At 33.8% G+C, this 26,991-nt stretch overlaps 1 protein-coding gene across 7 annotated transcripts in view; it reads left to right on the plus strand.

Moving 5' to 3' along the window:
- NBEAL1 (neurobeachin like 1) overlaps window positions 1–26,991 on the plus strand; it is a 150,306-nt gene that overhangs the window by 77,543 nt on the left and 45,772 nt on the right. For 6 of the 7 annotated variants that reach the window (XM_088794483.1, XM_088794487.1, XM_088794482.1 and 3 more), the window contains 12 exons: window positions 465–553; window positions 2,629–3,201; window positions 3,550–3,725; window positions 4,458–4,611; window positions 5,530–5,658; window positions 9,558–9,863; window positions 10,193–10,342; window positions 12,275–12,432; window positions 17,971–18,095; window positions 19,010–19,136; window positions 24,912–25,060; window positions 25,670–25,803. In XM_088794483.1, the coding sequence (XP_088650609.1) occupies window positions 465–553; window positions 2,629–3,201; window positions 3,550–3,725; window positions 4,458–4,611; window positions 5,530–5,658; window positions 9,558–9,863; window positions 10,193–10,342; window positions 12,275–12,432; window positions 17,971–18,095; window positions 19,010–19,136; window positions 24,912–25,060; window positions 25,670–25,803 (2,270 nt within the window). The remainder of the gene's footprint in view (window positions 1–464; window positions 554–2,628; window positions 3,202–3,549; window positions 3,726–4,457; window positions 4,612–5,529; window positions 5,659–9,557; window positions 9,864–10,192; window positions 10,343–12,274; window positions 12,433–17,970; window positions 18,096–19,009; window positions 19,137–24,911; window positions 25,061–25,669; window positions 25,804–26,991) is intronic. The other variant, XM_088794488.1, reaches the window with a different exon arrangement.

Raw genomic sequence — 26,991 nt, forward strand, 5'->3', positions numbered from 1 at the left:
AAGGCCACGGGTGTAAGGGAAATAGGTGAAGATGGTCAAAGGGTGCAGACTTCCAGTTATAAGATGAATAAGTTTGGGGATCTAATGCACAACGTGGTGACAATAGTTAACAATACTGTATTGAGTACTTGAAAGTTGGTAAGAGAGCAGACATTAAATGTTCTCACCACAAAATGAAAAATGGTAACTGTGAGTTAGTGGATATATTAACAAACCTTATTGAAATCATTTTACAGTATAAATGTGTGTCAAATCATCATATTGTACACCTTAAATTTATACAATGTTTTATGTCAATTACATCTCAATTAAGCTGGAAAAAAATAAAGGGTATCTGTTGATAGCAAAAAAAATAAATAAAAATGAAACAATTATATCAGCATTTGTATAACTTATCTACAGTTCTTTCTTTGGTTATCTCTGGAATTCGTTTTTAACTTTTTGGTTTTTTTTTCCCACCATAGATCCTGCTATTAATTTCAAAGATCTGTTGTCTGTGGTCTATATATCTCACAGAACATGTAAAAATGTCAGAGTAGTCATCTGCAGAAAGGTTAGTAAATTTTTGAGGTGTACTTTAAAATAGCAGTATCATTAGACTGTGAATAACTTTTAGAGTGTTTTGCACCAGATAGAAGTTTTAATATGTTATTTTATAAATGACATAATTTTGTGAATAGTTTCCTTTTTTGAGGTCAGTTAACTTCATTTACTCACAAGCAATCAGTATATGATTTTGTTCTTTTTAGCCCTACATGGGCTCCTGGGAATAGGCCCTTTCCAGAGACAAGTTTATTACCAGAGAATAGTTTTTTTTATTAAGAACTTTCAATGATTTTGACCATTTTTAATTCATATACCATATTTTAGGATTTCTAAATCTTTTGAACTTCGTGGAAAGAATTTTTTTAAATTTGTTATGAATAGTCTAGCAATGATTTGACTTCAGTGTACCCATTAACCTTTATCTAGAGCAACAATTAGTTATCCCCCGTGTTTCTTCCTGATTATAACCTTTTACCTCCACTGGTAACCACTGACCTGTATAGAATTCAATGTGTTTCCTGCTTTTATTTTGTATTTATTTCCTAATTGTGTCACAGCATTTTTCAATCAGTAAATGTGGCTATATATATCTTTCTAATGGCTACATTTTAAGTTTTTTGGCTATTATATAAAATTCCTTGTTGTTGGAATTTAGGTTGTTTCCTCTTTTTCCATGTCAATAAACTACTATTAAGAACATTTTTTAAATATATATCTTTACCTATTTGTGGTAATACATCTGGAGTACATAATCCATGAAATGGAATTGCTGTGTCACAGGGTATTCACGTTTTACATTTTGATGGATTTTGCCATATTGTCCTTGAAGCAACTCATGCAAATTGATCCTTTCCTTTCAATGTGCAGTTGGAAACAGCTGCCAGTGCACCCTAGTTTTTATCCATTATGTGTATATTAAGTACAGATTAGTATGTCTTGTTTTATGGAAAATTGAAAGTAATGAAATCAAGAAAAGTTTCTTTGTCAAGCAAAGCTTCATCTGGAAGGAAAAAGAATTGGTATTCTGCACCTGTAGAGTAATGGGAGATCCCTGATTGATAGCATTAGTGAAGAAATAAACTTCCTATGTCATTGTGACTCATTAATTTCTATATCAGCATCAGTGTATTAATGTTGAAGTCCCTACCAACATTATTCATCTCCTGCTATGAAACTTGTCACAGTTAGAAATTCTGATAGAAGAGATATTATACTCTAAACACTGGGAGCCAAAGTTCTTTTCATCTACATAGAAGTTTATAGGCTTTATGTTAATGTCTTAAAAGATCTTAACTGAATTTCTGACAGTGTTTGAGAACTTGTTTTTTTTCTAAAGAAATGTGAAGTCAGTTGTATAGCGGAGATCATACACATTGCCATGTCAGTGGATACTCTTTCATTTCAGTTTCTTATTCTTGCTAAATAGCAGCATCCGTTTTATTGGAATTAGTTTTTTGGAATTAAAGTTTAGTTTGTGTTCTGTTTGTACAAGATAGAGTTAATAGAAAAAACGGTTTTCTAAAGGCATCCATTAACTTCACCTGGAAAAAAAAATGAAATGGGAAAACATTATTCTTGGGGCACCTAGATTCTACCAAAGTGTCTTGTGTGTCCTGTTTACTTCCCTAACCCTGGAGCCAGAACTGTGGCACATAGTAGATGTTCAATATTTGCTGAACAAATGTGATAAACTCATGGAAGGTGTTTAGTTGAGTGGATATAACTTTATCATATCTTAAATATATTTTCATTCTATTTATATTTTCTCTATGACTAAATTAAATTAACATGAGTGTGTTGACATGTGGAGGATAATTTATCTTTTTTTCCTTTTTTTATCTTAGCAATTATTGGAGTACATCCTTACTCTACACAATGAGTTTTATGCAGATTAATTACAAACACAATGTCTGCTCTCCTAATAGTTTCTAATCTAGTTAAGAATATAGTCTTTTGAAAGTATACCCTCTGAAAGTTTCTTATTAAGTTCCTTTATCAGAAAAATAACTGAAAATAAATTATTTTTGATGTAAAGCACTGTGTACTTTTTGACAAATTTTTGTGTTCTTAATCTCCTTGCAGATTTTACAGATTTTACAGTCCCAGCCAGATGCAGCACATCAAATATCTCAACAAGTGGGTTGGCAGGACACTTTAGTTAGGCTTTTTTTAAAAGCAGACTTTGAAAATGGAAATACTGTTCATAAGCACAATAGGGCTGTCTTAGTGAAAGACAATGATAAAAATATATCAGCTGAAGACACTAAGAGGAGCTTCGATGAAAAGACAGATGATGAAAAAATCAACTCTTTTGCCTCAGCTAACGTGTCTTCAGATCAGTGGAGCTTGGAGGATAGACACTCTCTAGATTCAAATATACCATTATTTCAAGAAGATAGCTCTGTGGGAGAATTGTCTTTCAAATCAGAGAATCAAGAATTCTGGCACAATAACCCTTCACATTTGAGTTTAGATCTGAGTGGAATTGACTCATGTGAACTGAGTGATAGTGGAAGTCAAATGCCAGACAGCTTGCCTAGCACACCATCTCCAATAGAGTCTACTAAATCATTTTCTGTGCAGTCTGACAAAGAAAGCAGCATCACAAGTGATACAGGCTTTAGTGATGACTTCTCTTTACTTGAAAGCCAAGAGGTAAAGTATTTATTTGTCCAAATAAGTCCAAAAAAGCTGTTTTTATATGTCTATTATATACTTCTAATCCTTAGAAATGTGTAATTGTTAACAATTTCTTATTATATTCATGTTGTTAGTGTCATCTAAGACATTAGAAGCCTATGTTACTAAATTATGAATGTCTTGCGAGCAAAGCCAATGTTTTATTCATCTTAGTATCTCTAGGACCTACTTAGTAAAGTTCCAGGTTCATCCAGACACTTGAATAATGTGTTCAAGGATTACAATCAGTATATGTGATCGATCTTCTTACTATGTGCTTTTAACACTCTCCCTCCAGTGATTTAATATTTACATTTTTTATAGAAATGTGAGGAGGAGCTTCTTCAGTTACTGACAGATATTTTGAACTATATAATGTGTAAAGGACTAGAAAAGTCTGATGATGATACCTGGATTGAACGAGGACAAGTGTTTTCGGCACTAACTAAATCAGGAATATCCAGTGAGCTACTTCGACCATCAGATGAGATAAAACAAATGTAAGCATTCACTTGGTGACTTCTCTCCTTTTGGAGTGGGCAGGAGTCTAAAATAATATTTGTTATTAAACATTTTTTCAGTGTTCACTGGGTATAGAGAGAGAAAAGGAGATTTAAATCTTAAATTAATTTGGGTTTTAAGTGATTACATATTCTTTGTTGTTTACATTGTTTTCTGCAGTATCTAAGCACTTGGTGTGTTATGTTTTACAGTCTTGTCCAAATTTCAGTGTTTCGATGCTAAAGGAAGGGAATAGTGTTTTCATGAAAATTACTTTTCTAAAGCATTGAGTTCCCTATATATGATAGAACACTGTAATAATAGCAGACTAGGAAAGCATTACTTCTTTGTTTTTCTACAGAGTTAGACCCCCTGTAAGGCATAATAAGGCTTTCTTTTCTAACCTCTCCAATTTCAGCTTTAAAGAAACTTTTAAGTTATGTCATAGAGACTGGAATGTGAATTATTTTCATAACTTTTTTATAGTCAACAGGTATATTAAAAATAGGTACTCCAAATGTTGCTTCATTGTTACAAAATTCTATTAAAAAAAGAGTAAAAATAAATAAATTAATTAATTAATTAAATTCTATCCAAATGTTTTATGATACCTGGCAGTGAGAGTATATCTTTGGAGATACAATCCTATTAATAAATAACTGTTTTTTTTTCCTATCCTACTTTTATTCCAAACTTAAAATGATTTTAAGAGGACTTTATTTTACCTTTAGTTTGCTACAGAAGATGTTAGAATGGGCAGTCACAGAAAACAGAGAAGCAAAAACTAATCCAGTAACTGCTGAAAATGCTTTCCGACTCATGCTGATCATACAGGACTTTCTGCAGTCAGAGGGACTAGTTAATTCAAACATGTGGACTGAGAAGGTGCAGTAATATCTCTTTGAAATGATTTCTTTGGCAGTGAAAGACATTATTTAATAAAGAAAGAAGTTTTGTACCACCTTTTTTCAAATATATATATATATATATATAGAGAGAGAGAGAGAGAGAGAGAGAGAGAGAGAGAGAGAGCACGCGAGCGAGAGAGCTATAGCTATATATCTATATATTTTCTTTTTTATTAGACTTATTGGGGTGACATTGGTTAATAAAATTATATAGGTTTTAAGTGTACAGTTCTATAATACATCATCTATATATTGCGTTGTGTGTTCACCACCCAGAGTCAGTTCTCCTTTCTCCTTCCATCACCATATATTTGACCCCTTTTACAGTCTTTTACCCGCCTCTCCCCTCTTACCCTCTGGTAACCACTTAAACTGTTTTCTGTGCCTTTGAGTTTTTGCTTGTTTGTTTGTCTTGTTAGTTGTGGCTTTCAGTTTTTATATCCCACATACGAATGAAATAATGTTTCTCAATTTTGTGTGTCGGACTTACTCCACTTAGCCTGATAATCTCAAGATCCATCCATGTTGTTGCAAACGGCAGTATTTCATCTTTTCTTATGGTTAAGTAACATTCTACTGTATATATGTACCACATCTTTATCCAATCATCTATTGAAGGACACTTTGGTTGTTTCCATGTCTTCGCCACTGTGACTAATGCTGCAATGAACATAGCAGAGCACTAATATACTAATATTTAATCAGATGCAGTAAACCATGGATAAGATGTGATAGTCACAGATTTTGTTAGCTATTACTAGGATCATTCTTTTGGCTTTTACCAGCTGTACACTGAACTAGTTTTGAAATATTTATAATTTGTATTACTGTGGGGAAAACTCATCATCAGTAGATTAAATAACTGATTTCTTTTTTAATGTTTCTTTTGTGATAGCTTTTAGAGGATATGATGATGCTCTTCGACTGTCTGTCAGTTTGGTATTCAGAAGGCCCAGTATGGGTAAAACTCTCTCAAATGCAAATCCAGTTGCTTCTAGGATTTATTGCAAGGGGTAATTTACAGGTTTGTCAATTCTTTTATATTATTTTCTATACTTGCATGCAGCATAGAAATTATTTGTGTGATAACTAAATGATAATAAGTTTTCAGTATTATAATTTTTTTATTAGTTCGAAAAATATCTACGAATTCACCCTAGTTTCAGTTTTGTGAGATTAGAAAGAAGCTTAAGAGGCAGGTATTTATTTCTTCCTGATATTTATGACTCAGTGTAATTTTAAAATTTCCTTTTAAAGAATTTATAGATAGCTTATATTAGAAGGCATTACTCATATCATCTATATTTAATGCAGTGAGGCACTATCCTGCTTGCATAGACTATTTATACGTGTGCAGTTTAGGGCTTGCATTTGTAGGAAAATTATTTTTTAAGTTATTCCTTTCAGAATCTTTTTTTGTTACTTTACTAATTTACTAATCCAGTTTTACATTCTATTTTATATTTTTTTATTCATCAAACACTTACTGAATACCAAAAAAATATTAGCATTATGCTAGGTTTCCAAGATAAAGAGAAACAAAATATGGACCCAAGGAATATTTATTATTTCTATTTTAAATTAAAAAAAAATTTTTTTTAAAGAATTTCTTAGGGAAGTTTAATTTGTTTCTTTAAATTTTATTGGGGAACAGTGTGTTTCTCCAGGGCCCATCAGCTCCAAGTCGTTGTCCTTCAATCTTGTTGTGGAGGGCACAGTTCAGCTCCAGGTCCAGTTGCCGTTTTCAATCTTCAGTTGCAGGGGGCGCAGCCCACCATCCCATGCTGGAATTGAACCAGCAACCTTGTTGCTAAGAGCTCGCACTCTAACCAACTGAGCCATCAGGGTGCCCCTCCGGAAGCTCAGCAGCAGCTTATTGTCGTCTATCTAGTTGCGGTGGGCGCAGCTCACTGGCCCATGGGTGAATCCAACCAGCAACCCTGTTGTTCAGAGCATCACGCATATATTTTGATGATTTTTGTGTTCTTTTTCTTTCTCACAATTATATCAAACTCATTTCCCCATGTTACTAACTTTTTAAAGACAGTTTTTTGAGAGTCTTATAAGTAACACATGTTCGTTATAGAAAACATGGAAAATGCTGAAAAGCTGTTAAACAAGAAAATGGGCATTGTGATTCATGGATGGTGGACAATTGAATTGTACAGCCTTTTAAATGCAATTTGAAGATATATAAGCTAAGAACGTTAAAAGAAATTATTATACTCTTCATTTAGTAATTTTACTCTAAAGCTAAGGTAGTACACAGATGTTCATTGTCATAGTCTTCTTCTCTACCTAGAAGTAGAATGAGGATAGGTTTTTCGGTTTTTCATTAACGTTAGCTTGATGGCTATTAAAACAGTTGCAGTCAGCGGCTGGGTAGTTATTTATTTTTTATTTTAGATACTGGGACTCTATTTTGTCCCACTCATTGTCACTGTTGGTATTTTTCTCCTTGATGAAATTTCACTAAATAAAATGTCTATTTGTTTAATTTGTTCAGCATTAAATATCCAATTCCTGTCCTGTGGTAGGGCTTTCTAAGTACCAGTTAAATGAACACACACCGACAGATAACAATGATCCTATCTACCAGTAGTCAGTGATCTAAAACATTTCTCACTAGCTAGTTGTTTAATTTCATTGTTTTAGAAATAAAAGCATATATCTTTGAGGTTGTGCATGTTAAAAGCTAGGAAAGGACCCTCTTCCCTTAAAGAGGTTTAAATAGAGCTGCCTACAAAACGAATCTGGCTAGCAAACTTATTCTGTTTGGCACATGCATATTAGCTTATCCACCAGTATTTAAGTATTAGGAAGTTTTACATAAACTCCAAGATTTCCCAGGTTGTCTCTAAAGTGGGACTGGGTAGTTCTTTAGATATGTTCTATTGATTTAGATGCAGTATATGGCCTCCATTTTGTCTGGGTCCCTACTCCTCCTGTTGTCTTAGCTCCACCAGTGGTGATTCTCATCACTGCTTGCACATGGACTAGAGGAGCTTTTATAAATACCTGTGTGGGGCATTGCCATGGTAATTAAATCAGAAAGGGAGAATTGGGGCATCAGTATTTTTTGTATTTTCTCAGGTGACCCTACTACAGTACTCTTCATGATGGGATGGGGGTGTTATCATATTTATGTGTGTATAGTGTGTGTTTGTATCCGAAATTAAGGCAGTGGTCAAGTAAATTATTTTGTATTTATTAAAAGTATCTTTATTACTTTCACATAAACATAGTTTATTTAATACCATGATACTAATAAGTTAAAAGCAAAGCACTGAATGTTGTTTTTTAATAAACAGTATTTTTAAAAACATATAGCAAAGAAACCAGAATATTAGTATTGACAGTTCCTAGATTTTGAGAAGATAGACTTTTTTTCTTACATTTGTTGGCCTCTGTTAGAATTAATCTCCTTTATTCACAATTGAAGACTAAAGTGAAGGAATTTGGGAACAATCTGAGAGGGTAGAGAAACTTCATTAGTAGAAGCTAAAGTTAAAAGTAGAAAAGTTAAAGTTTTGACCCATTATTGAGATTATTTCCTCCAATGCTGTTTGCTTCTTTAAGGCTTGCGTGGAAACAGTGCCTGAGGTCTCTTCTTTGTTGTCTTGGCTTGCAAAGACCTGTGCATACAGCTCAGACCAGTTTTTGGCACAGATGCATTCTTGAAGTGATGTCAGCTTCTAATACTTTATTATTTTTCTCTTGCTTTTCTTTATTTTAAAAATAAGATCCAAAATTAGGATATAGAATTAAAGGAGAGTAGGCACTTTATATCTTTTGTCTTGCTATTGTTTTAAGGCTTAGATCTTTCTCTAAGGCCCCTTTCTCTGAGGCCCCTTTGTGACCTAATTTGCCTTTGTATGTTGGAGTTTAAGGCCAAAGCTTAATCGTAATACAGAGTTATGTATGTATTTGTGTTTGTGTATGGGTTTGTGTCCTGAATATGTGTTTTCTTTGGAAACTTCAAGGGTAGTTAGAGGTTTGGTCAAGGACTTGGGTCTGCTATGTATCTGTCCTTTATGTGCCAGAATACTTTTGATTCCAAATAACAAAAATATCAACTCAAACTAACTTAGTTAAGATTCATTGGTTCATATAATTGAAAATTCCATAGTTAAGATGAGTTTTTAAAGCATGATTCACTCAAGGCTCCAGTTATATTTATTTGCTATTCTCACAGCACTTCAGGTTTTTTGCCTGTCCTGTATAATAATAATAATGTCTCCTTCCCAGAAAAGTTCAAGCATGCTTACTGCCAATATAAAAGATTTGGGTTTCCTATGCTCGGGGTTCCTCTTCTGTAATGCAGCCACTGTGTGTGCAGGCATCAAGTCCTGTTCATCTCTCACCATGGGAATTGCAATTTGGGGAATCACTGTAAACGCTGACGTTCTGGCTATTGCTGATGCCATAGATTTTTGTCTCTGACCCAGGAGTCTCGTGTTTTCTGCCAGTATCTATGAAACTATGGTAGGCTAACTGTTAGCTTGGAGGTAAGGTAAATTCTGGGACCATTCATAGTTCTTGACAGTGATTATATAAATGTTCTGAACGTGCACTAATAAGGCTATCCCTGAATGAATCATTGTGACAATGACGTGAGTTGACTGAAAAATGAGTTACCCAAACTAGTCATTGTAGCAAGGGGTTGACACATTGTTAGGCTTATTTATAACCTTTAGGACCTATTGGAACTAGAGATGAAATCATCCCCCTATCCTTGCAGACGGTAAAAAAGAGTGAGCTGGATGTTGGGATTAATTAGTTATGCACCGTAACTTTTCTGTATATTTCAAATTAAACGTGTTACTTTTATAATTTCTTTAAAAAAAAAATTCAAGAAGAGCCAGAGAACTGCTATCACTAAATGTCTGCTTTATTCTGCTCTTTCTCACTTGTTTTCTCCAGGTTTGTGCGATGGCATCAGCTAAGCTAAACACCCTTCTTCAGACCAAAGTGATTGAAAATCAAGAAGAAGCATGTTACATTTTAGGGAAGCTGGAACATGTTCTAAGTCAATCAATCAAGGAACAGACAGAAATCTATTCATTTCTGATTCCCCTTGTCCGCACCCTGGTTTCCAAAATTTATGAGCTTCTTTTCATGGCTTTGCACCTGCCTTCTTTACCTTTTACCAATGGTAGCTCCTCCTTTTTTGAAGATTTTCAAGAATATTGCAGTTCAAATGAATGGCAAGTTTACATTGGAAAATATGTAAGTTTTATATTTTTTAAAAAAATTTTTAATAAATGAAGAAACAAAAAGTAATAGACACAGACAATAGTTTAGTGGTTACCAGAGGATCTGGGGGAGGCGGTTGGTAGATGAGGGTAAAAGGGATCAAATATATGGTGATGGAAGGAGAACTGACTCTGGGTGGTGAACACACGATGTGATATATAGATGATGTTTTGATGTTTTATCTTTTCAGTGGTATTTTTCTACTAAGTTACTTTTGTAGAAGTATATATTAAATTACATATATATATATATATATATATATATATATATATATATATATGTTTTGTTTTGTTTTTTATAAGATTGTACCTTATATGAAGCAGTATGAAGCCCATACATTTTTTGATGGTCATGAGAACATGGCACTTTATTGGAAGGATTGTTATGAAGCCTTAATGGTGAATATGCATAAAAGAGACCGGGAAGGAGGAGAAAGCAAACTCAAGTTTCAGGTAAAAATTGTTAAATGCTTTAAGTATCTAGTTTTTTAAGGTTGATTTTAAGGATTTAACATTCAAATAGAGTAATAACAATTCTGAATGTTGAAAACAAATAGTATTTTCTATTGTTTATCTGAAAAGTATTTCAGAATTGGAAGAAAAACATTGACCAGTAACAAAAATTTAATATCAAAATGTTCTATATATAGTGATTATTTAAATAGTTTATTAAGCTGATAGCTATCTCTGAGGAGTCTGGGTATAAATCAGTGCTTAGAGGGAAATTTATAGCATGAAATATTTATATTAGAAAGGAAAAAAGGCCTAAAATTAATAATTTAAGTCTCCACCTTAAGAAACTAGAAAAAGAAATCTAAACTAATCTAAATTAGTTTCTAAATAAGAAACTATTAAAGAGTAGCAGTCAGTGAAATTGAAAGCAGAAAAACAATAGAGAAAATCATTCAAACCAAAATCTAGTTCTTCAAAATACCAGTAAAATTGATAAATTTCTAGCCAGATTGACAAAGCAAAAAAAGAAAAGTAAAAAATTACTAATGCCAGGAATGAAAGGGGAGGTATCACCAATGACACTGCAGACATCAGCATGATAATAAAGGACAACTCAAACCAATCTGTGCGCATTAATAAGATGACTTAACTGCAATGGATCAATTTCTTGACAAATACTAATTTTCAAAAATAATTAGATAGTAAAATAGATAACCTGGATAGTCCTCTATTAAAGAAATTGAGTTTATAGTTAAAAACCGTCCAAAAGGGAAAAACTAAAGGTCCAGGTTGTTTCATTGGCATATGTTACCAAACGTTTAATGGAGAAATTAAATGAAAATCTTCAGAAAATAGAAAAGTGGAATCATTTCCCAACTCATACTCATTATATGAAGGCAGTATTACCCTCATATTGAAACCATACAAAAATAGTGCAAGAAAACTGCATACCAAAATCCCTGAGGAACATATGTGCAAACAAAATCCAATAATATATAAAAAAGTTATACATCACAACCAGGTAGAGTTTATCTTGGGAATATACGTCTGGTTCAACATTTGGTAATTGTATAATGGACCGCATTAATAGACTTATCAAGAAAAACTACATGATCTTATCAGTAGATGCAGAAAAGTATTTAACAAAATTCAACATTCATTTTTTAAAGCTCGCAGCAAACTAGGAATAGAAAGCTACCTATATTTCTACAAAAGTCCTACAGCTAATTTGATACTTACAGGTGAAAAACTGACTGCTTTTCTGTAAGATAGAGAACTAGACAGGAATGTCCACTCATCATTTCTAGTCACTATTGCTTCTATAAGTTCTAAGAAATGCAGTAAGAATAGAAAAAGAAATAAAAAGCTTTTACATTGGGAAGGAAGAAATAAAACTATTTGCAGATAACATGATTAGGTAGAAAATTCTAAGGAATCTACGAAAAATGTCCTATAATTAATGAGTTTAGCACCATTGCAGGATACAAGATCAATATACAAAATTTGATCACATTCCTGTGTATTAAGCAATGAACAGTTGTAAACGGAAATTTTAAAAAATACTATTTACAGTAACTCTAAAAAAGTGAAATACTTAGATATTGGCTTAACAAAGCATGAGCATGATCTGTATGCTAAAAACTACAAAACACTGATGAAACAAATTAAAGAAGACCTAATAAAAATACATGTGTATTTCTTAATATAGACTTCTTGTTGCTCAGCTATTTTCTTAAGTTTTAAAAAAATACAAATGGATTATAGCTAAAATCATAGCATGCTTCATTAAAGAAAAATAATAGAATAAGAAAATCCTGTTGGTTATCAGCTTCTTTATTTTACTACATGATTTTATTGGGTCAAAGTTTTAAAATTTAAAATATATCTGTAAATGTATAATTCAGTGACATTATTTATTGTTGTTTCTTCCAGGAGTTTTTTGTGGAGCCCTTTAATCGAAAAGCACGCCAAGAGAACTTGAGGTATAATAATATGCTTAAACAACTTAGCAGTCAACAGTTAGCCACTCTGAGACGCTGGAAGGCACTACAGCTTTATCTTACCTGTGAAAGGGGACCTTGGGCTGAAAGGTAGAAGTATATCATTTATTAAATACTTCTTTTTTTCTTTAGAACTCTGGTCTAGAACTTCTTAAGCCAATGGCTTCTCCAATCCAAAATAAAAATCAGTATATTAAAGAATGAGAGGTGGGAGAAATGGGTAAAGGGGGGATACCTTTATTTTTTCTTGAAAATGAATCATGAAGTTGTACATCTTTTCTCTGGAATATTATGCCTCCATTAGAATTAGGTTTACAGTTTTTAAAGACATGGAAAAATGCTAATGCAATCATATTAAAATTTTAGAAAGATTCAAAATACTATATAGGATATCATCAAGGTATATAAAAAGTAGAGATTAAGATAAAAAAGAAACACACTTAACTGTTACCTGTGATGACCTTTGGAAAACAAACAATGGAGGACAGAAATTATTGGCAGAGATTATAATCACGAACCACATATTCATTCAGCTGCAAAATGAATGTTAAAAAGCATATGAATTTTAAAATTCAAGTGAAACTAAGTTCCTTACATATTTTGGATATTAATCCCTTGTCAGATATATCATTTGCGAATATCTTCTCGGATACGGTAGGTTGTCTTTCGTTTTGTTGATGGTTTCCTTCACTGTGCAAACACTTTTTAATTTGATGTAGTCCCATTTGTTTATTTTTGCTTTCGTCTCCCTTGTCCAAGGAGATATGTCTAAAAAGATAATGCTAAGAGCGATGTTTTCTTCTAGGAGTTTTATGGTTTTGAGTCTTATATTTAAGTCTCTGTCCATTTTGAGTTTATTTTTGTCTATGGTATAGGAAAGTGGTCCAATTTCATTTTTTTGCATTTTTTTCCCAACACTACTTATTGAACAGATTGTCGTTACCCCATTATATATCCTTGTCTCCTTTGTGGTAGATTAATTGACCATATAAGCAAGGGTTTATTTCTGGGCTATTTCATTGATCTATATATCTGTTTTTATGCAAGTACCTTGCTGTTTTGATTATTGTAGCTTTATAATATATTTGATGTCAGAGAGTGTGATACCTTCCACTTTGTATTTTCTCAAAATTTCTTTGGCTATTGAGAGTCTTTTGTGTATCCATGTAAATTGTAGGATTAGTTGTTTTAATTCTGAAAAGAATGACGTTGGCATTTTAATAGGGATTGCATTGAATCTGTGTATTGTTTTAACTGTAATACATAAAAAAAAAATATGTAAGGAACTCCTATAACTTAACACCAAAAAAACAAACATGCCAATTAAAAAATGGGCAGAGGACCTAAATAGATCTCTCTCCGAAGAGTACATACAGATGGCCAACAGATATATGAAAAGATGCTCAATGTCACTAATCATCAGTGGAATGCAAATTAAAACCATAATGAGATACCACCTCACACCTGAGAGAGTGGCTGTCATCAATAAATCAACAAACAATAAGTGTTGATGAGGATGTGGAAAAAAGGGAGCTCTTGTGCACTGTTTGTAGGATTGTAAATTAGTGCAGCCACTATGCAAAACAGTTTTGCAGTTTCCTGAAAAATTAAAAATAGAACTGCCATACAGTCCAGCAGTTTCACTTCTGGATGTTTATCCAAAAAAACCAAAATCACTGATTCAAAAAGATACATGCGTCCCTATGTTCTTTGCAGCATTACTGGTAATAGCCAAGATATGAAAGCAGCCTAGATGTCCATCAATAGATGAATGGTTAAAGAAGATGTGGTGTATATATATATGTATACATATATACATATGTATATGTGTATATAACGTTCTATTGTATATATATATATTATATACATATTATATGTAATTATATGTGTATATATTATGCATAATATATATATACACAATAGAACATTATTCAGCAATATGAAAAAATGAAATCTTGCCATTTGCAACAATGTGGATGGACCTTGAGGGTGTTATGCTAAATGAAATAAGTCATACAGAGAAAGACAAATACCATATAATTTCACTTATATGGGGAATCAAAAAAAAACAAAAACAGAACAAATGATTAAACAAAACAACATAGAAACGACACATAGATATAGAGAAGAAGGTGATGGTTGCCAAAGGGGGGAATTGGGGGATGCAAAAATGGTAGAGGGACAAAAACATTAAAAAAAAAACTAGTGTCTTGCACAATGAAACATGAAGTTCCTCACTGATGGATCAAATGAAATCACAGCATTTTATTGTTTGTATTAATAAAGTTCCTGTTTTATCCCATTCAGATTTTTTTCTTTAAAAGTACTCATTAACTACATATTCTGTGAAGCCATTACAGAATAGGCTACACTATAGGCATAGTAAAGATAAGGTTACAAATGTTACCTGGACTCAGTGCTAGGGTTTTATTTACATATCAATCCTGGGAGATTTTCAGGCACCCCAGGCTATTCTTGGGCCCAGATTGCATATGTGTCCCTGGGACCTATTTGTTGGGAAAAGGACGGTGAGGAAGTAGGTGAACTATAATCTGGGTCTTTAGCTGGCTTTTCTGGGAAACTGAGTTCAGGCAGTGCCAAGGGGAATGATGGTTTTACCCCAGAACGAGCTTCAGATTATTTGTGGGTTGTAAGAGTTCCCCTGAGGATGCCAGGTGCAGGGAACTCCTGTTATTTTTGTCTCTCTAGCACCACTAAAGCCCCTCCTTTTGTGAGGAACCCACTCTGATGTAGCCCCTTTCACCCATCTCATCACAAAAGTGTCACAGATTCAAGTCAGGCAACCACTCTTCCCTGAGACCTTGCTGCTGGTGCTGTCAGGGAATATTGTGTCTTTGAGGATCACTAAACTAACAGAATGTGAGTCTCAGACTGTGGGTGGCCGTCTCACCCGTCATTTGGAGGAGCCAGTCTAAAAGGTGGGAGAGTGATTCTGGTGACTTTATTTAAAAGCCTCTAGATCCAACCAGACCAAATGCACTCCTAGACTTGCAGTTTATGAAAGCTAATAGATATCTTGTGTGCTTATGGCAGTATGAGTTTTGCTTCCTTCACCTACAACCAAATATATAAAATTGACTATTATATCACAGTACCTGAAAGCTATTTCAGATGAACAGTGAGTGGTATTTCCCAGTGCAAAATGTATTGGAGCTGTCCCTGGACCTGGTGCTGAAGAAGAAACCATCATGCGGCCTGCATCTTAGCTCTAGCATAAGAAAGAGAAGGTCCATCTGGCAGGAGTCACTGGGATGCCCAGCTGCCATGGGAGGTCTACCAATTGGCTTTCTGGTTTCAAGAGAATGAAGAATCGTGTCAATTCATTGACAGATGCCAGAAGCATGTAGTAAGTTTTGTTAGTAAGTTGAAGCCCAGTGGCAAAAGACTCTGGCAGTAAGCAGGAAGTCCACAGTTAGCATCAATCTGGAAGCAGAAATCCAGCCATACCCAAGATCTGGAATTGACAGTTTTTGTCCCTGAGAAAGAAGATCAAAAAAAAAAAAAAGTAGGACCCCAATGTTAGAGCAAGGGTAGAGTAAGAGGTCCTGGATTCAAGTCCCATCTCTGACATTTATAAGCTGTATGACTTAGGAAAGTAGCCATTCCTCAGCCTCGGTTATCTCACCTACAAATTAGGGGTGTTGATGATAATAGTAATCAAGCCACATACCTGAATTGGTTTTCATCTCTACCATTAGAGTTCTTCACTTTCTGAATTGTGGTGTGGTTTGTATGTTTCTCTCCCAAACTTACCTCCTTACAAACAGAGACTTGTACTTATCTCCTTGTCCCTAAGAAAACAAAAATTTGCAAAAGATTGCTTTTAATTAATTTGATTGTCTTTTGTGAATTATAGATCTGGTATTTTTAGAGCTTTGTGTATATATGTTTTTCACCATGGATTTATTTTCTTTCCTTTCACCGTATGATATAGAGTTTGTTTTGAGTCAGTTTACTTGTGTCTTACTACCTCTATGAGCTACGGTTAGTGATACTTTGTGTTTGAATATTTAGTTTTTTTTTTTTTTTACTTGATCCTAAGTCACTCTGTTTTGCTGAATAATACTATGTTGTGTTATGTTATATTAGATTTTTTTACAGTCCTTTTTTATTGTGGTAAAATACACATAATATAAAATTTTAACCATTTAAAAATGTACAATTCAGTGGCATTAAGAACATTCATAACATTGTGTAATCATCACCACTGTCCAGCTTCAGAATATTTTCATCACATCTGAAAGAAACCCTGGACCCATTAAGCCATCACTGCATGTTATTCCCTTCCCCCAATCCCTTGCCACCACAAATCTGCTTTCTGACTTGATGGATTTGCCTATTCTGGATATTTTCATATAAATGGAATCATACAGCATGTGGCCTTTTGTGTCTGGCTTCTTTCACTTAGCATACATCAGTACTTCTTTCCTTTTTATGGCCGAATAATATTCCATTGTCCTGTTCATTCATCAGGTAATGACTATTTATTTGGGTTGTTTTCCTTGTGGCTATTGTGAATAGTACTGCTATGAACATTTGTGGACAAGTGTTTGTTTCAACATCTGTTTTTAATTATCTTGTATATATCTATAAGCAGAATTGCTGGGTCATATAGTAATTCTACGTGTAACTTAATGAGGAATTGCTGAACTGTTTTTCATAGCAGCTGTACCATTTTACATTCCCATTAGCAATGATTGAGGATTCCAGTTCTCCACAACCTTACCAGCACTTGCCATTTTCCAATTTTTTAAAATTATGACCATCCTAGTGGATGTAAAGTGGTATCTTATGATTTTGATATATTTCCCTAATGACTAATGACATTGAGCATCTTTTCATGTACTTAATGGCCAGTTGAATATCTTTGGAGAAATGTCTGTTCAAGTCCTTTGCCTGTTTTTAAATTGGATTGTTTGACCATTTATGGTTGCATTGTAAGAGTTCTTTTTATAGTCTCAATAATAGACCTTTATTAGTTATACTATTTGTAAATATGCAGGTTGTCTTTTCACTTTATTGATAGTGGTTTTTGGTGCACAAAACTTTTATATTTTGAAGTCTAATTTATTTATTTCTTTTGCTTGTATTTTTGATGTTTTATCTAAGAAACTATTCCGAAATCTAATGTTATGAATATTTACCCCATCTTTTGTTTTACGAGTTTGAATTCTTATATTTAAAACTTTGATCCATTTGCAATTATGTTATCTTTATTTGTAGTAAAATTATTTTATTTTGACAATTGTGTTTGAAATAAACTCGTATAGCTTGTTAAGAACTTCTACATAACATTGAAACATTAAAAGATAGGAAGCTATAAGTCTGAATATTTATTTTCAAATCTTATTCCTGCCACTTGTACTTCACATGGTATATTGGACAAATAATTTAGCCTGTCTTAGATACCTCATGTATAAACTGTAGCTACCCATACTAAGATTGGTTTTCTATCAAGGTTGTTTGGGTCAAATGAGATACTGAATGTGGATGTTTTTATAAAATGGTGTTAAACAAATGTTAAGTACCTGATACTTTCTTACTCTATTTCAGTCTTTGTAACTGTAAGCTAAATAATTTTACTTGTTTACTTATAAATGTTCATAGGAAACAAAATCCAATTCACTGGAAACTAGCTAATGTAGAAAATTATTCCCGCATGAGACTTAAATTGGTGCCGAATTATAACTTCAAAACCCATGATGAAGCTAGTGCCTTGAGAGATAATCTAGGTGAGTTCCAATCACTATTTAATTATTTGATGAAGATAGTGAGGATGTTGTTGGGGTTGGTTATTGTTTTTATTAATTGTTTCAAAATTATTTACTCAGGAAGAAAGGGTGACCTTTTAGAGTTGATATTTAAACGGTTGTATATGTTAAATGCTGTTACCTTTGGCCTAAATCTAATATGACCTTCTGTTTCAATTGATTGTAATTTTTCAAACAAAAATATAATCTAAAACCATAAAACTATACTACGGTTCATGTGAAATATGTTGGCCCTTATATCCATTATGCTGCAGTGAACGATGGTCCTTTTCCCTTGGCCTTTTGCTTATCCAAGTCTGATGCTAATGTTAAATATATTTAAAATTCTTAGCAACTCTTTAGGCCTTTCGTTTGTGTTCTTACAGAACTCTAGATACTTAGTATCTTAGATGGCCCAATGTGATTTTTTTCTAGAAAAAAGTGCTTAAAATTACATAGCCTAGATGTATTTCAAAACCGATTTTACTCAAGAGTTTCGACAATTCTTTAGGAAGTCATTCTTTTCTAACCTTCTGACTTGGCATTTCTTGTTTTTTGAAGAGAGGTCTGTGAAATACCCCAAAATATTGATTGTTAAGAGTCGTTGGCCATTCATGTGTGTATTATAGTTACTTTACCAGAGCCACCTGTACACCTTGTATTCAGTGACTAAGTTATGGAGAAAATGAGGACCAATTTTTAAATCTTACTTTTTCAAGTTGCCTTAATACATTGGCCAATACAGTTGATGACATGAAACAAATCAAGAGAGCGAAATACCTTCTCTACTTGTAATATGCATTATTGTCATATAATTAGCAGTCAGAAATTATAGAAGAGCTATAATGTGATTTTTTTTTAACTTTGTGTTTAATAGATATTTTGTGTTTAAACAGGTGTCCAACACTCACAGCCTTCCAGTGAGTCATTGCTTTTGGAAGTAGTGAAACAAGTAAAAGTTAGTGATATGGAGGAGGATAAATTAGATCTTCCTGAAGAGGAAATAACAGCCAGAGTAAATATGTATGTATATGTATTTGAAAGAATTTAAAATTATTTTGTTTGAGAAATGGGATTGTAAAATTGTGGAAGAGTTTTGCTTGAAATTTTAATACTATATATTTCCAGGATCTAACCAGTAATGCTATTGCAGCTGTTAAGTCTGTCAGTGTTAATTTAAATTATTGAGGAAGGCTTCTTAGAACTGTGATAACTTGGAGCTGGCCCTTGAAATTAGAAAGTATTTGAGTTAAATGATAATGAAAACATAACATCAAATTATGGATGTAGCTAAATCTGTGTGTATAGAAAGTATAGCATGAAATAAACACTCATAAGCAACAGGAAGAAATTATAAAAATAAAAGCAGAAATTCATGAAAGAGAAAAACAAAACACAAAGATAAAGATCAATGAAAACTAAAGCTATTTATTAAAAAAACAGATAACAAAATAGTTAACCTCTAGCCAGACTGGTAGGGAACGAAAGAAGAACTATAAATTGCCAGTGTCAGGAATTGTCGCGTCCAGCGCGACAGCACAACACGGGCAGTGAGGGTGCGAGAAGGGGCGGTTTGGGTTAAGTTTTTTAGAAAGAAACAAACAGAGACTTAATACAGTTAAGTCTCTCCGAGGGCCAGGGGTCTCTCAGTCTCAGAGGACTGGAGCCCAGAATATGGCCGACTGGGGGTTTTTATTGAATAGGTATGCAAAAACAAGAGAAAGCAACATTGTTTCTTACCCGGTCTCTGAAACTCACACGTCATAACAGAAAAATATTTATCTCAATCAGCCTTTGTCAGTCAACAGCTGAAACACAAGGTCCCACAATGTCCTAATTAAGGTATGTACCTTCTCAGGGTCAACTCTCTTATTTTGTAACAGTTCCGTTGAGCTAAGTGGAGAGAACTGGCCTTTATTGTTTTTGTGGAGAGAACTCACCTTTATTGTTTTTGTAACTTCTCTCACAAACAGGTGCCAGGGAAAAGGCAGAGCGGGCAACAGCTTTTCCCAGGCAGGGGGAAGGATAAACAAGGCCCCGTCCCATATTTTTCTAAGGCAGCTCATTGGGGGTCCCCACTCGGTTCCGCCTGGCTTAGGTTGTATCTCCCGTGAGATATCTTACCCGTCTTTGGCTGCAAACCATCTTTTGGGGACCAGACAGAGAGACATAAGGTGTAAACATAAGGATGGAACAAAAACCCAGAAAGACACAGTCTCACAGACTCTTCTTTCCTTAAGGAAAGACACGGGGGGACAGTTGGCTAGGCTGTTGTGTGACTACAAGGAATGAAAGAGGAGATAACACTACAAATATTAAAATGGTGAAAAAGAAATACTAATGACAAATTCATGCCAATAAATTTGAGAACTCAATTCAAATAGACAAATTCCTTAAAAGATACAAATTATCAGATCTCCCTCAGGAAGAAATACATAACTTGAATAGCCTTAGATATATTTTTAAATTTTGAATTTTAGTTTAAAATTTCCCGTAAGCAAATGTATTTTCATTTACTCATCTCTTCTTTATGTTACTGTTATCATAAATATTAGATCTTTACATATTTTAAGCTCACAGTACAGTTTTATAGTTACTATTTTATGCACTGGTCTTTAAATCAGTTAAGGGAAGAAAAGAGAAAAACTGTATAACTATACTTTCTTTTATATTTGCTACATAATTACCATACTTAATACACTTTATTTCTTTTTCTTTGTATACATTCAGATTATTATCTGGTGTCATTTCCTTTGAGCAGTCATGAGGGACTTCTTTTACTATTTCTTGTAAGGAAGGTCTGATAGCCACAAATTCTCCCAGGCTTTGTTATCTGTGGAAGTCTTTCCCTGCATTTTTGATTGCTTTTTAAAAAATTGAGATACATTTTTTGAAAATTGAGATTTACATAACAAAATTTAGTTTTTTTAAGTGTACAATTCATTGGTTTTCAGTATATACCCATAGTTGTGCAACATCACCACTATCTTGTTCCAGAACATTTCCATCACCCCAAAAGGAAATCTTGTACCTTTTAGTAGTCAGTCTCAATTTTCCCCTCCCCACATTCCCTGGCAGCCACTAATTGGCTTTCTCTCTCTATGGATTTGCCTATTTTCAAGATTTTATATATTTTTTACAATATGTGTGTGGCCTTTTGTATCTGGCTTATTTCATTCAGTATAATGTTTCCAAGATTCATGTATGTAGTAGCGTATAACAGTACTTCATTCCCTTTTATGGCCAAATAATATCCCATTGTTGGATATCTTTTTGTTTATCTATTCATTAGTTGGTGGACATTTAAGTTGTTCCTACTTTTTGATTATTGTGCTTAATACTACCTTGAATATTCATGTACAAAGGTTTGTGTCAATATGTTTTAAGTTATCTTGGATATATACTGAGGAGTGGACTGGCTGATCATATGGTAATTTTTTGTATAATTCTTTGAGGAATTGTGAAACTGTTTTCACGATGACTACACAATTTTACATTACTCTGAATAATGTGTGAACTTAATTTCTCTACATCCATCCCAACTTTTGTTATTCTCTGTGTTTTTGTTTAAATGTATTATACCATCTTAGAAGATTTGAAGTGGTATCTCAGGTTTTTACTTTACATTTTCCTAATGACTAATGATGTTGTGCATCTTTACATGTATTTGTTGGCCATTTATATGTCTTTTTTTGAGAAATCCTTATGCATATTCTTTGTCCATTTTTAAATTGGGTTGTATCTTAATTATTGAGTTGTAAGGCTTCTTTGTATATTCTAGATAGAAATCCCTTATCAGATATATGATTTAAAAGTTTTTTCTCCCAGTGAATGGTTTTTTTCTTTGTTGTTGGTATCCTTTGATGCACAAAAGTTTTAAATTTTGATGAAGTCCCAAGTCCCATTTATCTATTTTTGTATAAGAGTTTTATATTTTATCTCTCACATTTAGGTCTTTGATTTATTTTGAGTTAATTTTTGTGTATGGCATGATGTAGGCACCCATATTTATTCTTTTGCATGTGATTATCTAGTTTTCTCACCATAATTGCGTTCTTTTTTGAAGGATAGTCTTGTTGGATTATAGAATTCTTCATTGACAGTTTTTTCCTTTCAGTGTTTTAAATATATCATCCCACTACCTTCTGGCTTTCATTGTTTCTGGTGAAAAGTGTGCTGTGAATCTTACTATGGTATCCTGTATTGTGGTGCTTTTGGGTAATTCTTTTTTGTCCTTGGCTTTCAACACCTTGGCTTTATGTTCATGTATAGATATCTTTGTGTTTTTTTTGCTTGGCGTTCATTGAGCTTCGTGGATGTATCAATTTTTTTTTCGTATTTGGTAAGTTGTCATCTGTTATTTCTTCAGATATATTTTTGGCCCATTTCTCTGTCCTGTATTACTAGGACTTCATTCGCACATATATTATTTAGCTTGATGGTAACCCTCTGAGGATCTTTTGTTGTGCTTGAGTCTTTTTTCTCATATTCTTCAGATTGGATAATTTCTTTTGAATGCTTCATTGACAGTTTTTTCCTTTCAGTGTTTTAAATATATCATCCCACTATCTTCAAGAGCCCTGCTTCTTCTGCAAGTTAAAATATGCTGTTGAGTCCTTCTGGTGAATTTTTCATTTAGTTATTGTACTTTTTGATTCCAGAATTTTCCATTTGGTTCCTTTTTAAAACTGTATATATTTTCATCTCTTTTTGATAATCTTTATTTGACTAGACTTTATTACCATAAAACAGTCTTTAAACATAGTTTCCTTTAGTTCTTTTAGTATATTTATGATAGCTACTTTGAAGTCTTTATCTACTAGGTTGAACATCTGGGGCCCCCCAGAGATAGTTTTCTTTTTACTGTTTTTGTGTGTATCACCCATACTTTATTGTTTTTTTGTACATTGCATACTTTTTGTGAAAATTACATATTAGATATAAATTGTAGTCACTCTGGTTTCTGATCCCCTCCCTCAGTGGTGCTTGTTATTGTTATAGTTTTGTTTGTTTGGTTTAGTGACTTTCCTAGACTAATTCTATGGAATCTGTTCTACCGGCAGTGTCTTGCAAGTGATACCTGTACTCACTGGGTTTTTGTTGTATTTTATTTTTAAAGCCTGGCCTACTAGAAGGTGCCTCTAGGTCTGCATAGCTTAATGGTCAGCCAGTGATTAGTTTGTGTCTAAGTTTAAATCTCTTGATGCAGTAAGATTGCCACTCTTTGACAATGGATCTGCGTGTTGCTTAGGGAATGCATTCAAATTTGGTGATTTACACATCTGCCCTGACTTTTCCTTTTTATGTTTGCAAAGCTTCATATTCAGCCAAGAATGAGTAGCTAAGTCTCAAATACAGAATTTATGAGCATCACTTTGTGTGAATTATAAACGACATATGGGAAATATATTTGTTTGGAACTTATTTTAATATTACAAATTGATCAGGTTCAATGTCCTTTGTTGGCATAAGCAGGATTTTTGTTCATGTAATTTTTTTTTTTTTAATTTATTGGGGTGACAATTGTTAGTAAAATTACATAGATTTCGGGCCGGCCCGGTGGCTCAGGCGGTTGGAGCTCCATGCTACTAACTCCAAAGGCTGCCGGTTCGATTCCTACATGGGCCAGTGGGCTTTCAACCACAAGGTTGCCAGTTCAATTCCTCGAGCCCCGTAAGGGATGGTGGGCTCTGCCCCCTGCAACTAAGATTGAACATGGCACCTTGAGCTGAGCTGCCGCAGAGCTCCCGGATGGCTCAGTTGTTTGGAGCACGTGCTCTCAACCACAAAGTTGCCAGTTCGACTTCCGCAAGGGATGATGGTCTGCGCCCCTTGCAGCTAACAACGGCAACTGGACCTGGAGCTGAGCTGCACCCTCCACAGCTAAGACTGAACAACTAAGATTGAAGGGACAACAACTTGACTTGGGAAAAAGTCCTGGAAGTACACACTGTTCCCCAATAAAGTCCTTTGCCCCTTCCCTAATAAAATCTTTACAAAAAGAAAAAAAAAAAATCCATTGGAAACAAAATTAGACTTAATAATTGTTATTCTGGAAATGAGACAGATGTGCAACATCTAGCACCAGAGAGTAGCTAGCTTGAAGGATTCACTTAAATAATTCTCTGTGAGTAGCAGTAGTCCCCATTTCTATACCTGGCAGGTAAAAGTCACCTGGACTACCTGAAGACTGTCCCATTCCAATTAGTCCCTTCGATAAATATAAATTCTATAGTCAACCAAATGACTTTACTTTAAGTAAGGTATGGGATTGGCAGTGCTTAGTATTATCTCTAGTTCCATTGTCTGTGGATATAATGATGATGCTCTAGTTTGAGTTGCTCTCGAAAAATCTCATTTTACAGTTTAAGAATCAGTCATAATTAGCACTTCTAATAATTATTTATGAAACCACTAATGATGCAGTCCTTTATTCACAAGTTCATATATTCCCTGGGTCAATTCATGTCTCCCAAATATAACTAAAACTACATTACAAGTATTGCTGCATATTTGAACTGACGTCTTTGAACTGGCCAATAGTATTAAAGATTCACTATGTTTGTTTTAATGAGTCATACACAATTAATATGTAAAACATTTTTTTTTGAAACAGTTATTGTGTGGTAAGATTATTTGGACAAAGATTCAATGGGATAGTTTTTGTAGATAATGCAAATACTCTTTATTGGTTACTAACTTTACAGACATGATATATGTATTTAAATATGGCATTCTTTTCCATTTACACACAATACATTGTTGGATGTTTGTTGTTTGTTTGGTTGTTTTTTACAGTGATGAGAAGAAAGAACAGGATCAAAAAGAAAAATTGGTGTTGTCTGTAGACTGTGAACTCATTACAATAATTGACAGAATTCCTGGCAGATTAGAAATCACTACTCAACACATTTATTTCTATGATGGCAGCATTGAAAAAGAAGATGGTGAGGAGTTCTGGGGGAATAATTTCTGTTGTTTTATAGTTAAGTATCCAGTTTGTCAATCATTAATGAGAAAAAAAGCAATATGATAGGACTGTGGAATTATATTTTATTATGTAAAAGGTGAAATGGAAAGACAGTATGGGATTAAATTTATTATTTAGCAATGTATTGAAGAGAATGCTTTTGTTATCAGTGTTTTTAAAAGGTATGGCTAGAAGGGATTGCTATAAACTTAAGTTATAAAATACATCTTAATTTTATTTGTATATACACTTTTTTCCATAGGATTCTTACCTAATCCTTTATCTGAAAATAAAAGGATATTTAAATCTAATATGTCAACATAAGAGAAAAGGAAAAATGTTTCTAAGATATAGTTTTCAGAATTATTCTCTCTTCTAATGGGAAGGAAAGAGAATAGCTGTAGAGTTTTAAAATAGTTTCAAGAGAAATGATTTAAATAGTAAATTTAAGAAATGGTTTTTATGATACAGAAATTGAACTGCTTTTCCCTAAGTGTGCTGTTTTTGTCAGGAACTAGGAGGTTTTTTTGCATAGCACAAGTAGTTTTGTATGGTGCATCAGTCTCAAGATTTCTTCTGTTTTAAGGAGTAGGCTTTGATTTCAAGTGGCCTCATTCTCAACTTCGAGAGATTCACCTGCGGCGTTACAACTTAAGAAGGTCAGCCCTTGAGATTTTTCATGTTGACCAATCCAACTACTTTCTCAATTTTAAAAAAGAGGTATGTAAGATGCTACCTTTCTGGAAGCCCCAAACTATGAACTTGAAATAATTTTCCAATAGGTGAGCTGTAATGAAACTTTGGACTCTACTCTTTCAAGTCAGAATATTAAAGGAAAAAATGTGTACTTTGGGGGCTAAGCAATATATAAGAATTTTTGTTGGGATTTATGTTGGAGTGTTTAGAGAGTGCTTATATTCAGTTTTAATATGGGAGTAGATAGTAAAATATTAAGTGTTAGCCAATAGGTACCTCACAGTGCCCAATTGTGAAATAATATGCAATATATGTGATATGATTGGATTTCTGAAACTAGATTGGGTTCAACTAAACAATAGCAGGGCATGTATGTCTTCTGGAGTAGAGTAAATTCTTAAATAATGTAAGTGGTTAATATATTACCACGGAACCCAGGGAACAGATTCCCTGGGTTCAAGAATCAGATCCACCCCAAGCTGTGCAACCTTCGGCACATAACTTGCCCCCATCCTTCCTTCCCTCTGTCATTCACGTGGGGTCAGACTTGCATCACGGACTGACATCTCTCTCTATCTTGCTTAGCAGTCTCTCCATTTTCTCTTAACAGGTGTCTCTCCTAATAAAATTGTTTCATGTTCAACTCTGTCTTGGCATCTGCTTCTCAGATGACCTGGATTAGCACAGTTGATAACTAACTTTATGTTCATTTGTGGGATTAAGGTTTACTTTAAATGTCATTCAGACGTTTAAAGAGCATTTTTCTATTTTTACAAAAGAATGCTTCTTTACTATTCAAAATAAATTTTTCTTTAGCGAAGTACAAAACGTGTGTGTGTGTGTGTGTGTGTGTGTGTGTGTGTGTGTTTTAACTTATTGGGGTGACAATTGTTAGTGAAATTACATGGATTTCAGGTGTACAATTCTGTATTACATCATCTATAAATCCCACTGTGTATTCACCACCCAGAGTCCGTTCTCCTTCCATCACCATATATTTGATCCCCCTTACCCTCATCTCCCACCCCCCACCCCCCTTACCCTCTGGTAACCACTAAACTATTGTCTGTGTCGATGAGTTTTTGTTTCTCATTTGTTTGTCTTGTTCATTTGTTGTTTTTGGTTTATATACCACATATCAGTGAAATCATGTGGCTCTCTGCTTTTTCTGTCTGACTTATTTCGCTCAGCATTACACTCTCAAGATCCATC

Source organism: Rhinolophus sinicus, chromosome 17, assembly GCF_057876585.1.
Source record: "Rhinolophus sinicus isolate RSI-liver-muscle chromosome 17, RSI-T2T, whole genome shotgun sequence".
NCBI lineage: Eukaryota > Metazoa > Chordata > Mammalia > Chiroptera > Rhinolophidae > Rhinolophus > Rhinolophus sinicus.